This window comes from Loxodonta africana, chromosome 2, assembly GCF_030014295.1.
Source record: "Loxodonta africana isolate mLoxAfr1 chromosome 2, mLoxAfr1.hap2, whole genome shotgun sequence".
NCBI classification, from domain to species: Eukaryota; Metazoa; Chordata; class Mammalia; order Proboscidea; family Elephantidae; genus Loxodonta; species Loxodonta africana.
Window position 1 is genome coordinate 222,722,339 of NC_087343.1, and position 15,280 is coordinate 222,737,618.

At 44.0% G+C, this 15,280-nt stretch overlaps 1 protein-coding gene and 1 pseudogene across 5 annotated transcripts in view; both read right to left on the reverse strand.

Moving 5' to 3' along the window:
• Positions 1-1,597: 1,597 nt before the first annotated feature.
• LOC104846768 (uncharacterized) lies at positions 1,598-7,350 on the reverse strand (annotated as a pseudogene).
• Positions 7,351-8,057: 707 nt separating this feature from the next.
• The window catches only part of PRDM15 (PR/SET domain 15), a 124,226-nt gene continuing 117,003 nt past the window's right edge, over positions 8,058-15,280 (reverse strand). For 4 of the 5 annotated variants that reach the window (XM_064279486.1, XM_064279488.1, XM_064279485.1 and 1 more), the window contains 2 exons: positions 10,248-10,457; positions 8,058-8,787 (listed from right to left, as the gene is read on the reverse strand). In XM_064279486.1, coding sequence (XP_064135556.1) covers positions 8,308-8,787; positions 10,248-10,457 — 690 coding nt within the window. In that variant the 3' untranslated portion in view covers positions 8,058-8,307. The remainder of the gene's footprint in view (positions 8,788-10,247; positions 10,458-15,280) is intronic. The other variant, XM_064279487.1, reaches the window with a different exon arrangement.

The window sequence follows — 15,280 nt, forward strand, 5'->3', positions numbered from 1 at the left end:
TCTAACCTGACAATCTGTCCTTTAATCGGGGTGTTTAGACCGTTTAATGTTACTCTTTATATGATTGGATTTTAATCCTCCATCTTGTTACGTGTTCTCTATCTGTTCCGTTTGTTCCTTGCTTCCTTTTTTCTCCTTTAATGCCTTCTTTTGTATTATGTCTTATGATTTCATTTTATCAGCTTTGTTGGTTTATTAGCTATTATTCTTTGTTCTTTTGTTACAGTGGTTGGTTTAGGGTTTACGGGCATCCTGAGTGGTGCAAATGGTCAAGCCCTTTACTACTAACAGAAAGGTTGGTGGTTTGAACTCACCCAGAAAAAAAAAAAAAAAAGTTTTTTTTTTTTTTTTTTGCCTCTAAACAAAGTCCTGGTGATCTGCTTCCAAAAAAGTCAGCCACTGAAAACCCCCTAGTTGTACTCTGACACACACGGGGTCACCCTGAGTCAGGCGGAGTTGACAGCAACTGGTTTTTTGGGTTTTAGGTTTTATAAGACACTATTTTAACTTATCATAGTCTACCACTTCACATATACCTGAGAACCTTACCAAACAATCATGCAACAATGGACAGGATAAACAGCTGGACAGACACTGCAGAAGAAAAGATTAGTGCACTTGGATAGAGCAATACGAACTATTCAGAATGAGCACACAGAAGAAAAGACCACCCGCCCCAAAAGAAACAGGGCCTCTGTGATCTGAGTGACAGCTTCAAGCCTGTGTTATCTGTTGTATGTGTGTTATCTGTTGTTATTAGCTGCCATCGAGTTGGCCGGTGACTTCTGGCAACCCCATGCACAACTGAACAAAATGCTGCCCGTTCCTGCACCATCCCTGGTTGCGGATCAGACCACTGAGATCCATAGTTTTCCCTGGCTGAGTTTTGAACGTAGATCTCCAGGCCTTTCCTCCTAGTCCGTTTTAGTCTCAAAGCTCCGCTGAAACCTGGTCAGCATCATAGCAACATGCAAGCCTCCATTGACAGATGGGTGATAGCTGCACATGAGATGCGCCAGTTGGGAATTGAACCCAGGTCTCCCACATGGAGGGCAAGAATTCTGCCACTGAACCACCATGTTATTGGAGTCCTTGAAGGGGGAGGAGATGAGACAGAAAGGATTTAGGCTGTATCAGAGAGCACTTAGCATCCATTGAGTTTGGTGCTGAGTTTGGTGCCCGGGGTGACACAACCAGACATGCATCTTTAAAGGACCCTCCGGGTGGCAGCACAGAGAACAGACTCCCAGGGATAGGCAGGGAAGCTGGACAGCCACGTAATGGTTGCTATCAAGTGGAAGGATGGAGGAGGTTAGCAGTGGTGGACATGGTGAAACCCGGACAGTGTAAAACATCTCTGAGATACAGGCAAATGTATGCAGAGCAAAGGTTACTATCGGTGGTTATCAGAGGTGGGAGGGAGGGGGAGAGAGGGAGCCGTTGCTTGGGGCACGGAGTTTCTGTTAATGGTGGTGGGATAATTTGGAGGATAGTGGTAATGTTTGCATGACATGATGAAAATAATCAATGTCACTGAATCATGTATGTAAGTATTGTGGAATTGGAAATTTTTTTTTGTGTTGTGTATATACATATACATATACATAAAAAATACATGTGTGTATATATATATATATATATATATCTTACTACAGTTAGAAAATAGTCCCTGCGACACAGCTGTGGGAAGTCGGAATGTGCTCAGGACGTGTGATTAGGTGCGTGACAGGCCTAGGGGAAGATCATGGACCCCGTTAGGCGGATATGTTGAGCTTGAGGTTCCTTTGAGATGTCCCAGTGATGAATTGGTGACTTAAATTCAACAAAAAGTGGCCATCCCCAAATGACACACATGGCCCTACTGAAGGCAGGTCTTAGCCAGCACGACCTTTCCCAGATCATTGTCCATCGGCAGGGGTGCCATCTTGAATTGCTAGAGGCCAGCTCCTACAATCCAGGGGCAGTTCCCTCTCTTGTCTTCATTACCTGGCTACCAGGTTTTATGGCTAACACCCAGAGGAGGAGCTCTGGGGTTCTGTCCAAGCTCCAGGCGGCCATGTGATCTGGGCCATGCACAAGGGCTCTGTGGTGGACCACCACCTGGTATGGAATAGGCTTCACTGGGGAGTGGAAATTCTCACCAGACCAGGCTCAGGTGGGGAGGAGCTGAGGTCTACCATCTTACCTCTTCCCAGAGGAGTGCCAGGCAGGGTTCTCCACGAAGACATATGGTGGCTGTTAATGGATTGAACTGTATCCCCCCAAAATGTGTGTTGGAATCATAACCCCCGTACCTGTGGACATAATCCCGTTTGGGAATAGGGTTTTCTTTGTTAGGTTAATGAGGCCATATCAGTGGAGGGTGTATCTTAATCCAATCACTTTTGAGATTATAAAAACAGCGTATCCGGCACAGAAGCAAGCACAAATGAGGGACAGACAGATGCCAGGTGGAGACTGCTAAGAAACGCCGAGAATGCTGGAGAATCTGAGATAAGGATTTTCCCCTAGAGTGGACAAAGCCTTTCCCTAGAGCCAGGACCCTGAATTTGGACTTCTGTCCTCCTAAACTGTGAGAAATAAATTTCTATCTATTAGAGCCGCCCACTTATGGTACTTCTGTTACAGCAGCCTTAAGAAACTAAGACAGTGGCTCTAGGTTTCAGTGAAGCGACCCCTTCCCCTGCAGGTCTCCCTCTTTATAGGACAAATGTGAGAAGGCAAACCCACCAATGGGGGAAGAGCAGGCTGCTTGGTTCCAAGTCTGGTTTTGGATCATCATGTTTTCAGGTGTTGTGTGGGAACAGCAGCTGTCTGTACCTGGGGAGCTTGGGGCCCAGGGGAAGCTGCCATTCCCTATGTCATGGGCTGAATTATGTCCCCCCAAAAAAGTGTGTATGAATTTAGCTGGGCTGTGATTTCCAGCATTGTGTGGTTGTCCTCCATTTTGTGATTGTAATTTTATGTTAAAGGGGATGAGGGTGGGATTGTAACAACCTTGCTCAGGTCACATCCCTGATCCAATGGAAAGTGAGTTTCCCTAGGGTGTGGCCTGCATCACCTTTTATCTCTCAAGAGATAAAAGGAAGGGGAAGCCAGCAGAGAGTTGGGGACCTCATACCACCAAGAAAGCAGTGTGGGAAGCAGAGCATGTCCTTTGGACTCGGGGTCCCTAAGCAGAGAAGCCCCTAATCTGGGGGAAGATTGAAGAGAAGGCTGACAGAGACAGAAAGGCTTCCCCGGGAGCTGACACGCTGAATTTGGACTTTTAGCCGACTTTACTGTGAGAAAATAAACTTTACTTTGTTAAAGCCATCCACTTTTAGTATTTTTGTTATAGCAGCACTAGATGACTGAGATACCCTGTGTTAAAGAAAACACCTACCTCCCCCCCATTTAAACTTAACTCTTAACCCTTCACAGAAATGAAAAATTCATGATAAAGACAGTTTTGGGAAGAGTTTAAGTAATTTTGGGAAGAGTTTAAGTAATTAGGTAAGCCCTATCTAGCCTATAGACTGCAGACACACAAACTTAATAAACAGATCCAAGCTACCTCCTGCCGATTAAGTGAATGACAACCAATCATTTTAAATGACCCTTCTGGGAAATCCCCTAACAGTCTGTACTGTATATAAGCAGATCAAAATTGTAACGTGACCAGCTCATCTCTTTAGAGGGGCGCTCCTTGCTCAACAACGGTTTCTTCTGCCCAATAAAAACTTTTTCACTCAAACTGACTTATTGATGAGATTTTTTCTTTCGAAGCCCTCAGCTCTGTAGGAAGCAGGACTTGGGGGCAGTCACCACAACTGAGGAAAGGCGGGAGGAATGGTCCCAGCTAGCTCTCTGTCCAGGCAACCCAGGGGCACTTCAGGATAATTCTTAACGCATCACTACACAAGAGACCAACTGTCCTGTCTTTCTAGAGCTGGGTCCTTTGGAAAGCAGACACAATCCAACCAGACATGAAAACTGACAAGAGGAAGCAGCCGGTGACCCAGCTATTTTCCCTTTTTATATGGGAATTTTTTTTTTAATGTGTTAGTAGGCTATGTTCGCAGATTGTGAAGCAGTTTTCCACCTCACCACGTGGCTGTGAGCAAACAGCGACGGGAATCTGTACTCCAAAAAGAACACAGAGGGTGTGGATGAATACAACATTAAAAAAAAAAAAAAACATTGCTGTCGAGTCGATGGCGACTCATAGTGACCCTACAGGACAGAGTAGAGCTGCCCCATTACATTTAGATTAACAAAAATCACCATCATTTCTTCCTTTGAAATGTTTTGAATGATTGCTTTCGTGTGCAAAGAGAACCACAGAGGTCTGGTACCTACAAGAAGGTGCTCCGGATTTTGTCAACGTTAAATGAATGAATCCTATGTACTGGCTGGAGAATTAGCAGCTACCAGACACCATCTGAAATCTGCCTGAAATATCTAAAACATGATTTATAGCAAAACATCTAAACATTCACAGCGCGAATCCTTACAAGACTGGATACTTAAGCTCTTTCATAACTTTAAAATAGCCACTGCTAACAAATCAAAATACGTAATTTAATAATTGATCAATAAAATTAGGGATCGTTGCAGACCACCTGCCCAAAAAAATGCCTTGCTCAAGTTTTCCCCTCTCCTGACCTTTCTTTCTTGTACCAGCTCCTTCTTGGGCAGTTCCTGGTGGCACCAACATTTTGAGCTCATCTACTAACTGAAAGGTTGGTGGTTCGAACCTGGCCAGCAGCTCAGCGGGAGAACCACCTGCTGATCAGTTCCTGTAAAGATTACCCTAGGGGGCAGTTCTACGCCGTCACAAGGACTCCCTGTGAGTTGAAACTGACTGGATAGCACCCAACAAACGTTTTTAGCCCCCCCCCCCCCGTGAAAGCTTCTGATACCTCAATATCTCAGGGATCGTTTCAAATCATCTAAACATTTTACAGGTTGGAGATAAGTTAAGATGCTGTAGAAGACAGCAGGGATTACCACCCTTCTGAAAACACACCAACTGCTTCAACCTTTTGGGATGGGACGTGTGAGCACAGGGCCAGCAATTTAAAAACACAGGTCACAGCACCTTTTATTTGTCATCACACAAATGGATGGGACATGAAATAAACTCAACTTCTCAAGACAGTCTTAGTGAGGCTCAGAATCCAACGGGAAGGTTGCTGATGTTGCCTTGAGTTGGGAAGCCATGAACTTGGTGCCTTTGGACACTGTGGGTGGGAAAAAATGTGGAAGGTGCATGAAACCCGCGGTCCATACCAGGAGTTCTCCAAAGGACTCTAATGTTGGACACAGTGAGTTGGCACTGGGCACAGAACGTCTTCCTGAGAGAACACACCCCATACTACAGCCTTTCTGGGGGCCCCATCCCCCTCCTTGACACACAGCATGAAGTTCATGGGGACGAGTTGCACCCTGGGGTCTCTCTCTGCAAGATTCCCACTGCCATGTGGCAGATAACTGTACACCTTTACACGTTCACAGGCAAAAAATAAATTCTCGTGATTTATTAGTTTATAACCAAGATAAATTCACAGAGCTTGGTGACCATAATGGCTCGATCACGTTTCTTCCTTTGTGGATACATCTGTGCACCTTCAATCAGTTAAAAAATTAAATATTTCCTGTCCATAAACAATGACCTGGATGAAGGACAGTCTACAGTAGCTCACTCTTTTGGCCGAACAGTACTTTTTTCTTTTTCTTTTTTTGCTATCCAGTTTCTTATATACAAATGCACGACTGCTTTAAGACAACGTGAACCCACCTTGCCTCAAATGGTGACGCTATTAAGAGCAAATACACCTACGGGATTTGGGACGGAGTTGGATTTTGATCTAGAGTTCTCACGTATTAAAACGAGAAGCATGAGATGTCTGTGTACTGCAGTAAACAGTGGCGGCTCTCTAGGGCCAAGTCACCTAAACTAGCTTCTTTGAGAACATCCGATGCCTTCTTACTCTAAGGCACAAAAACCACCTTTTTAAAAAAATAAAATTGTGATTTAAAAGGCCTTTATTTAGAGGGAAGAGGAATATAAGGTAAATGCTAGCGGATGTTGACTCATGAGCTCAAGGCCTGTTTGGATTATTAACTGGGTTGTTTGCCCTTTTGGTTCTCCAAAAAAAGAAAATGGTCAAGTATTTAAAAAAAAAAAAAAATATATATATATATATACACACACACACACACACATATGTCTTCAAAACCTCGGAGCACTTTTGATTCCACGGATACCTGGGCCACTTGTGTTTGGAGAATGGAGACGACATTTTAGAAAATGTATCACCCCTGGCCCAAGCTCATTCAATGGAACTATGATGTATAAAGCAGTAAGTTACCTACATAAATAAAAATAATTCTCATAAATTAAAAGGTCAATCTCCCATAGGAACTTAGCTGAGAGGGAGGGTGGGGAGTGTATGAGGGTGAGTGAGTGTGGGTGTGAATTATATGAACTTTGAAGGCTCCTTCCCGAGATGCGTGGGCGAAAAACCTTCCTTAGTTAGCGAAGGCTTGTAATGCACAAAACAAATCCTAGCCCTCGCCTCAACATTTTGCCACTTGGAATGAAGTGCTGGGACGGTTGCATTTTGGGTAATTAACCACCCTTTGCCTCATTAGCAACATCAATGTTACTCTGGGTTTCCTTTATCCACTACTGACCCTTCGTCAGCCTTTCTTCTGGATGGCTTCCCAAATGGCAAGACCTGGGCCAAGAAGGATCATGGACAGAGTAAGGCAAAGGCATCACTTCAGTGGACAAAGTGAAAAAGTACTGGGAGAGTTAAGACTGCTTTTTCTCATGCCTCTTTCTGCTTCTGCCACGACCATCGCTGAACCTCGACCAACGCCTGAGAAATTGGCGTGTGTGTCCCCTGTCCTGCCTGCAAGCAGAGCTGGTTGTTAATTGGCACAGTCACTTATCAGAGAACTAACCTCTTCTGTTCTCAGTGCTGCCTGGCAGAAAATAGTGATATCTTTGCATTTTAGGAATGCCTACATTTCTCCACTGTAAAGAGCCAAACTCCTTCCACATTTTTATAGGAAAATTGGTCTTGAAACACATTAGCCTTTGGAATCAAAGTGTCAACAGAAAGGAAACAAGGACTTCTTCTCTGTTCTTCTGCTCAGGGGATTTGGGCTGATCTTCAGCCATAATAAATAGATTTGGATGGCAGAGAATCCTGAGAGAACTCTGAAGGAGCCGCCAGAAGTGACCGCCCGCGTGAGGACTGACTTGCTGCACACAGCAGAGGTGTCTCTTTGCCTTTGGGCAGGTGTGTAAAATTGGACATGGACGGCTAGTCCTACAGTGCAAATGACTTTACCAGGTTAAAATAAAATAAAATCAAAATTAACATTGGCCGTAACCTTGTCTTGAACACATAACGAATGCTTGAAATTAGGGGCGGATTAACCAGTAAGCATGGTGTGTACCAGCTTACAGTAAGCAAGGTACACATGAGCTTAATTGTGTTTACTTACTAATCTGTAGTGCACAATTTCACATGGGTTTCACCACTACAGCTTGGTAAGGAAGCATAATTAAGCCTGTGCGTACCTTGCTTACTGGGTAATCCATCCCTGCTTGAAACAAAAAACTATATTAAAAATTGATTTCTGTATTATATTACTAAGAAGCCTTTTATGCCTGACTCAGGGATCTCACATAACGCACCCTTGCCTATTGAACTTGAAGGCTTGAAGAGACACATGCTATCACAGCATGTCTTTCTTGTGTGGTTGTAGTCCATGGAAGTATGACAAATTCAACTCAATACAAACTTCAAAGAGAGTCAAGGTTACTTTAACTTCGGTCTGCTCGTTCACTAAAAAAAAAAAACCCCAGAAGTGAGGAGAAAAGGGGCTTTTGTTGCTATCCGTTTTTTTACACAATATCCGAGCGCCAAAGGGAAAGCCAAAATGAACCACTTATGCTCCCAGTAACATATCACTTGCCTCCTATGATGCCGCTTCTCTTTATGTTTAACTTTCCCAAGTCCGTGTCAGTGAAACAAACAGGGTTTTGGAAGGGAAGGTTGGGGCGGGGCCGCTGCCCACGACTGGCCACCTTGAGTAAGGCATAGTGTGGAACCCATCAGGGGAAAACTCTTGCCTGGCAGACTGTAATGGTGGTTGGGGGGTCTGGAGATAATTCTGCAAAAGCTAAGTCAACCTTTATTAACATGGCAATGTATTTTTTTTCTTTGTTTGGTATCCAGCACACAAACCTCACAAGTCCACCAGAACCTCCCTGTCTTTCTATTTCCGAGTTCTCTGCAGGGAGACTCAATAGCTGTACATCTGTTGCTGTGGCTCTGTCTGCACTTGGGGCTGGGCCGCCTGCTGCTGCGGGGGCTGTGGCTGTGGGGGCTGCAGGACGTCTGTCTGAGGCACCGCCCGCCATGCCAGGGGGTGCTGCTCACTGAGCTGGTTGCCCAGCGGCGTGATGGAGTTGACCAGGGTGGTCAGGTTGATGAAGTGCGCCACAGACTGTGGGTTCGAGGCTTCTGGCTGCGGGTGGATCTGGATGTCGTTCTGGCGGTTGTGCAACATGGCGGAGCCGCTGACGGTGTCAAAGGTCACGGTCAGGATGGAGTTGTCCAGTTGCAACTGGCGTTCTGGGGTGGTGAGGTGGCCAACAGCCACCGGCTGGAGGTTGGTAAACTGAGTCCCAGCTGCAGTGGTGATGGGGGTCACGGTGATGTTGGTCAAGCCAACCGAGCTCGACGGAGTGGTGACATTTGGGTCACCCAGCGTCACTACCACCTGAAAGAGGTGCAACCAACATAAAAGAGTCAATCGTTTCTGCAAAACTGAGAACAAAAGAACGCTTCCTGTGATGCACATTTCATGCTGGACAAATCATGTGCCCTGTCCAAATAAAAACAGCAAGACAGCTTTTGGTGGAAGACTAAAGTACATAACTAAAGTTTAATTTTAAAATTAAACTAAGTAACTTAAAATAGGTGACTTCTGTCCTGAAAAAAGTCTTTCTGGACAAAAAGAAGAACCACACAGACGTAACCATATAGGCAATGAAATAGAACTGAGAAAAAAAAAAAACAAAACAACTTTTTTACTGGTTAGGAAAAAAAGAAAAGAGAAAAACCATGACAATGAATGACAGGGAACCTGGTTTTCATTTTCCACCCACTCCTCTAACCAGCTTTACTGTTGGCAAATGAAAACCCCAAGTATAAAGCTAAGAAAGGGCAATGAACTAATTTACAGTACCAAGATCTAATAAATTATAAAGTAGTGTTTTTTCTCATGGATAGGGGTGAAAGGCTAAGTAAACATAACAATTTTTACAATCAGGACTACCATCTCTGAAGAGAAGAGAGAGGTGTGCAGTATTAGACCCAGGCTAATGAAGGATTTGGGAGCCTCAAAAACAAAAGTGGCAAAGATTGAATTGGAGGGTCCCATTAAAAGAGGCAGGACTTGCTGGCTGAGTGAGTCCTTCACCCACTGTGCTCTCGGGACCATCGTGTGGTTTACGACGACTGGTCAGTAGATACACAAGGCCCCACTTCCACGTTAAGGGAACACGCTTAGGAAGGCTATTTATAAGCATCAAAACTGGGTAACCACTGCAATCCCAGCCAGGGGGCAATGGCTCTCCTTAACACACCAGGATGTCACGGTGTACTCAACAATGAGCAGTGTGGTTGTAGGTCAAAACTCAGAAGTACTGATGTGAAAGAATGCTCAAGTGAGACATGGGAAGTGTCAGCTGACGAGAGCTATACAAAGTCCCAGTATGGTGGCTTATGTGTTACTATGATGTTGGAAGCTTATGCCAACAGTATTTCAAATACCAGCAGGGTCACCCATGGTGGACAAGTTTCAGCAGAGTTTGCAGATTAAGACAGACTAAGAAGAAAAGCTTGGTGACGTACATTCCGAAACCAGCCAATAAAACCCTGTGGATCACAACAGAATATTGCCTGATACAGTGCTGGAAGATGAGCCCCCCAGACTAGAATGCACTACACAACAGACGCAAAGAAGGACTCAAACATGCCAATGAGCATGAAGATGGGGTAAGACCCAGCAATGTTGGAGCCAACTGGGCAGCAACTAACAACAACAACGACAACAACAAATCATGCATTTTGAAAAAGGGACTGGAGTGACAGGAAGGTAGGGCTTTAAAGCTGAGGCAAGTGTGTCTCTGGTCAGAGTAGGAGGGCGCTGATCGACACACGAAGAAGTGGTGCGACCTGCTGAATGCTCTGTACCGCTGAGTTGGTCTCGTCTCCCACGCTGCTGCCCGCAAACTCCGTCTCTTTCTCTGGGTACTCGCTGAAGGTGGCGCTCTCAGGCACTGGGGCTCCCGACTCCTCTGGCTTCTGCTTTCTCTTGTGAGTTCGCTTCGCAGCTTTCACGTGCTTCCCTTCAGCCAACTCCTCCTGCTCCAGAGTCAGTTCAGGCTGTAGGAAACAAGTTTCAGCAAAAGACAAGGTCAATGGGTTATATCCACAAGGTGGGAGTGGTCCCCTCACTGACCCTGGACGCATGCCTGGCTGAGTGGTCAATGTGTCAGGCCACAGAACTGCTGCAGGACACAGAGTGACAACAGTGTGTCTGCTGGCATGCGTTTCTCAGTCAGGGTTTCAGTTAAAAAAAAAAAGTGAAGAAAATTAGACAGATCATATTAAAATAAGTTGCCTCAAATTACCAAACGCTGCTGAGAAAGATTAAAGAAAACTAAATGGAAAGATGTTTCACATTCAACGGTTGGAAGACTACATATTGTTAAGATGCCAATACTACCCAAAGTGATCTATAGATTCAATGCACCCATGATCAAAATTCCAATAGGCTGCTTTATAGAAATGGAAAAAAACAATCCTCAAATTTACATGGAATATGCAAGAGGCCCCAAACAGTTAAAGCAATGCTGCAAAAGAAGTACAAAGTAGGAAGACTCACATTTCCTGATTTTAAAACATATTATATAGCTATAGTAATTAAAACAGCCTAGTATTGGTATAACAATAGACACACAGACCAATGGAATAGAATTGAGGGTCCAGAAATAAACCCATGTATCTATGGTCAACTGATTTTTGACAAGGGTGCTAAGTCTATTCAATGGGGAAAGAAGAGTCTCTTCAATAAATGGTGCTGGGAAAATAAATTTCCACATGCAGAAAAATGAAATGGGATCCATGCCTCACACCATACACAAAAATAAATTCAAAGTGGATCAAGGACCTAAATGTGCAAACTAAAACCATAAAATTCTTAGAAGAAAATACAGGGACAATGCTGTCAGGTCTAGCTTCTAACAATGGATTATGTAAGATAATAACAGAGGCACAAATAGCAAAAGACAAAACAAATAAATGGGACCTCATAAAAATTAAAAACACTTGTTCACCAAAAGAATACCACAAAAGTGAAAACACAAGTTACCGAATGGGAGATTATCTGTGGAAACCATATGTTTGATAACTTATTTATTTAAAAAAATATTTTATTGTGTTTTAGGTGAAAGTTTACACAGCAAATTAGGTTCCCATTTAGCAATTTTTATACAAATTGTTCTGTGATACTGGTTACAATTTTCACAATGTGTCAGCATTCTCCTGATTTCCATTCTGTTTGTTCTGTTTCCACTGATCTAGCTTTCCTGGCCCTCCCTGCCTTCTCATCTTGGCCTTTGGGTAAATGTTGACCCTCTGGTCTCATATAGTTGATTGCTAAGGGAGTACGTTACTCATGGGTGATGTTGTTTATTTTATAAGCCAATCTATTATTTGTTCCACTAAGAATTTAATAACCAAAATATATATAAATAACATATATTAGCCAAATACATATAAAACCTAACAATGAAAAGACAATCAAAAAAGTAGGCAGAAGGACTTGAATAAATATTTCACCAAAGAGGACAGTCATATGACCATCAAACACATGAAAAGACGCTCAACGTCACGGGCCATCAGAGAAGCAAATCAAAACCACGAGATACCATTTCATTCCCACTAAGATTAAAAAAAAAAGAAGAAAATAACAAATGTTAACCAAAACCAAACCCATTGCCATCGAGTCGATTTCGACTCGCAGTGACCCTATAGGACAGAGAATTGTCCTATAGGGTTTTCAAGCTGTGATCTTTACCGGAGAAGACTGCTACATTTTTCTCCTGTGGAGTGGCTGGTGGGTTTGAACTGCCAGCCTTTTGTTTAGCAGCCAGATGCTTAACCAGGGCACTTTAATGTTGGCAAGGATGTGGGGAAATTGGAACGCTTGTTCATTGCTAGCGGGAATGCAAAATGGTACAGCTGCTGTACAAAACAGTGTGGTGGTTCCGCAAAAGACTAAAAATAGAACTACCATACCCATTGCTGTTGAGTCGATTCCGACTCATAGTGACCCTACAGGACAGAGTAGAACTGCCCCACAGGGTTTCCAAGGAGCACCTGGTGGATTCGAACTGCTGACCTTCTGGTTAGCAGCCAAGCTCTTAACCACTTTGCCACCAGGGTTCCAGAACTACCATATGATCCAGAGATTCCACTGCTAGGTATATACCCAAAAGAACTGAAAGCAGAGACTCAAACAGATACTTGTACACCAATGTTCACTGCAGCACTATTCACAATGGCCAAAAGGTGGAAACAACCTAAATGCCATCAACAGATGAATGAATAAACAAAATATGGTATATACATACATCAAAATATTACGTAGTTCACAAGAGAAATGAAGTCTTCATGCATGCTACACTATGGATGGAACTTGAAGACGTTAGGCTGAGTGAAATAAGTCAACCGCAAAAGGATAAATATTGTACGGCTTCACTTATATAAAAATACAGGAACAGGCAGATGTAGAGACCAAAGTTTATTAGTGATGACTAGGAACAGGAAGAAGGGGGTGAAGAGGGGTTATTGCTTACAGAGCACTGAGTTTCATTTATGGTGATGGAAAAATCACACTGATTAAGGGTAGGGTTGCAGAGCCAATTAACGTAATTGCTGTCAATAAGTTGTACACCCGTAAAAAGTTGAATTGTCAAAAGTTATGTGACAGCTGTATTTACAACAACAACAAAAAATGGTAGCTGCTGAGGCTGCTTATGTACAACTAAACACCTCATGGGATTTGGTTCCTTGGCTTGGAGTTTTAGGGTCATAGTTTCATGGGACATCCCAGTTCACTGGCCTAATATCATGTTCACTGCTTCCATTGTACCTCCTAGTTCACTGCAGAGTGCCTGGGGTCTTAAAAGCTTGCAAGCGGCCATCTGAGGTATAATAATGGGCATCTACAGGGTCGCTATGAGTCGGAATCGACTCGACGGCACTGGGTTTGGTTTTTTGTTTTGGTATTCGCCTGGAGCAATAGAGAAAGAAGGAGTATCAGGAAGACGAGGGGCAGATGGAATGTGTGGCCAATTGTTTCCATGAGACCAGAAGAACTGGATGGTGCGTGGCTACCATTACTGAACATTTCGATCAAAGTTTCTATAGAGCAATCTTGATCACAAGGGGGAGAATGAGGAATAGAATCGCAAATTCTCATGAAATCCAGTATTTCTGGAGTCACTGAGGCTGGATGAACCCCTGAATCTATTGTCCTGAGATAATCTTTAAACCTTAAACCAAAATTATCCCAAGAAGTCTTCTTAAAACCAAACAATAAATTAGCTTAACTAGTAAAGAATGTCTACCTTGAGCACTGTGCTCTTTTAAGATCTATCTGTATGAGTTCAAACTGACAACAGCAACTTGGAAGATTAGATTGGAAACTTAGGGGGCAGTGAGTTGATATTAACGGGGGAGGAACAATTCAGAAAAAGAGGGTGCGAATGGTTGCAGACTCAAAGCGTGTCATCAACATCACTGAAGTGTACACGTAGACCTGGTTGAATTGGTGCATGTTCTGCTTTGTACATGTTCAACGATAACAAAAATAAATTATAAAAAAAAAAATAAGCCACCTCTGTGCTGAAACGTAAACAACTTTAAACGCTAACCTTTTTAAGTCACTAGGTAAAAGAAGGAGTCCCTAGGTGGTGCAAACAGTCAAGCGCTCAACTACGAACTGAAAGGTTGGAGGTTTGAGTCTTCCCAGAGGTGCCTTGGAAGAAAGGCCTGGTGATCTGCTTCTGAAAGAGCACAGCCTTGAAAATCCCATGCAGCACAGTTCTACCTGCACAATGGCGTGCCATGAATTGGAGTCAACTCCACAGCAATGGTTTTTTTTTTTTTTAGGTAAAAGAAAACGCTACTGCTCCGGTGGTGGGTAAGCCGGAGATTTTCAAATCTGAGTCCTCATAACCCAGGCTGAAGCGAATTTACTGTAAAAACAAAGTGACTCAAAATGCGTGTGACCACAAGAATTGTACGGTCCACTCCGCTGGGAACAGCAAAACAGGACTGAGCTCTAACAGGAGTTCCATGTGGGGACTCCTCCTGGTGACAGTGTGGCCCCTCCCATGAGGCTGGCATCCCCGCCCGCACTTCCTGCTGAGCCTCAAGGGCTCGTGCTGCCCAGCATGGCCGCCCTGCCCAAGCCCAGTGTCCAGAGGTGAGTCTTCTGACCAGGTGTTCATTCAGTGTCACAGAGACCACGGGGTGGGTACAGGTGTGTGGCTGGATGGCTGTTCACCCTGGTCCTCTGCCACCTTCCTGTGCTACCCTATGCAGTCCAGTCCCACCTGGTAGGACACAGTCCCATCAGAAAGCCTGCCAGAGCCTGGTTCTCATGGATCCTCCCTTTGGCCCTCCTCCTGTAAGTCGTCGGAGGGACAGATGGCTCCTGGGGCTCTGGACTCCATGGGGGAGGCCTTGGCACCACTCTCGTGCCCACTGGGCACAACTGAACCACAGTAACTCGGCGCTCCAAAGCACTGCTTTGAGAAACGTGTGCATAAATGGAATTTTAAATCATCAGCAGAGCATGATATATTCCTGTATATTAAGCATTTCATATATATGACATATTATCATTTGGAAATCCCGGTGGTGTAGTGGTTAAGAACTACAGCTGCTAACCAAAAGGTCAGCAGCTTGAATTCACCAGGCGCTCCTTAGAAACCCTATGGGGCAGTTCTCCTCCGTCCTATAGGGTTGCTATGAGTTGGAATCGACTTGATGGCAACGGGTATAGTGTATATCATCATTTATCAGTCATCACCAGAGGGTGATATAGTTGCTTTATATTAAAAGTTTTTCTGAGGTACTAAGAATTCCTTTAACAAGTTCATCTAATACATTTTAAACTTATTAAGTTTACAACA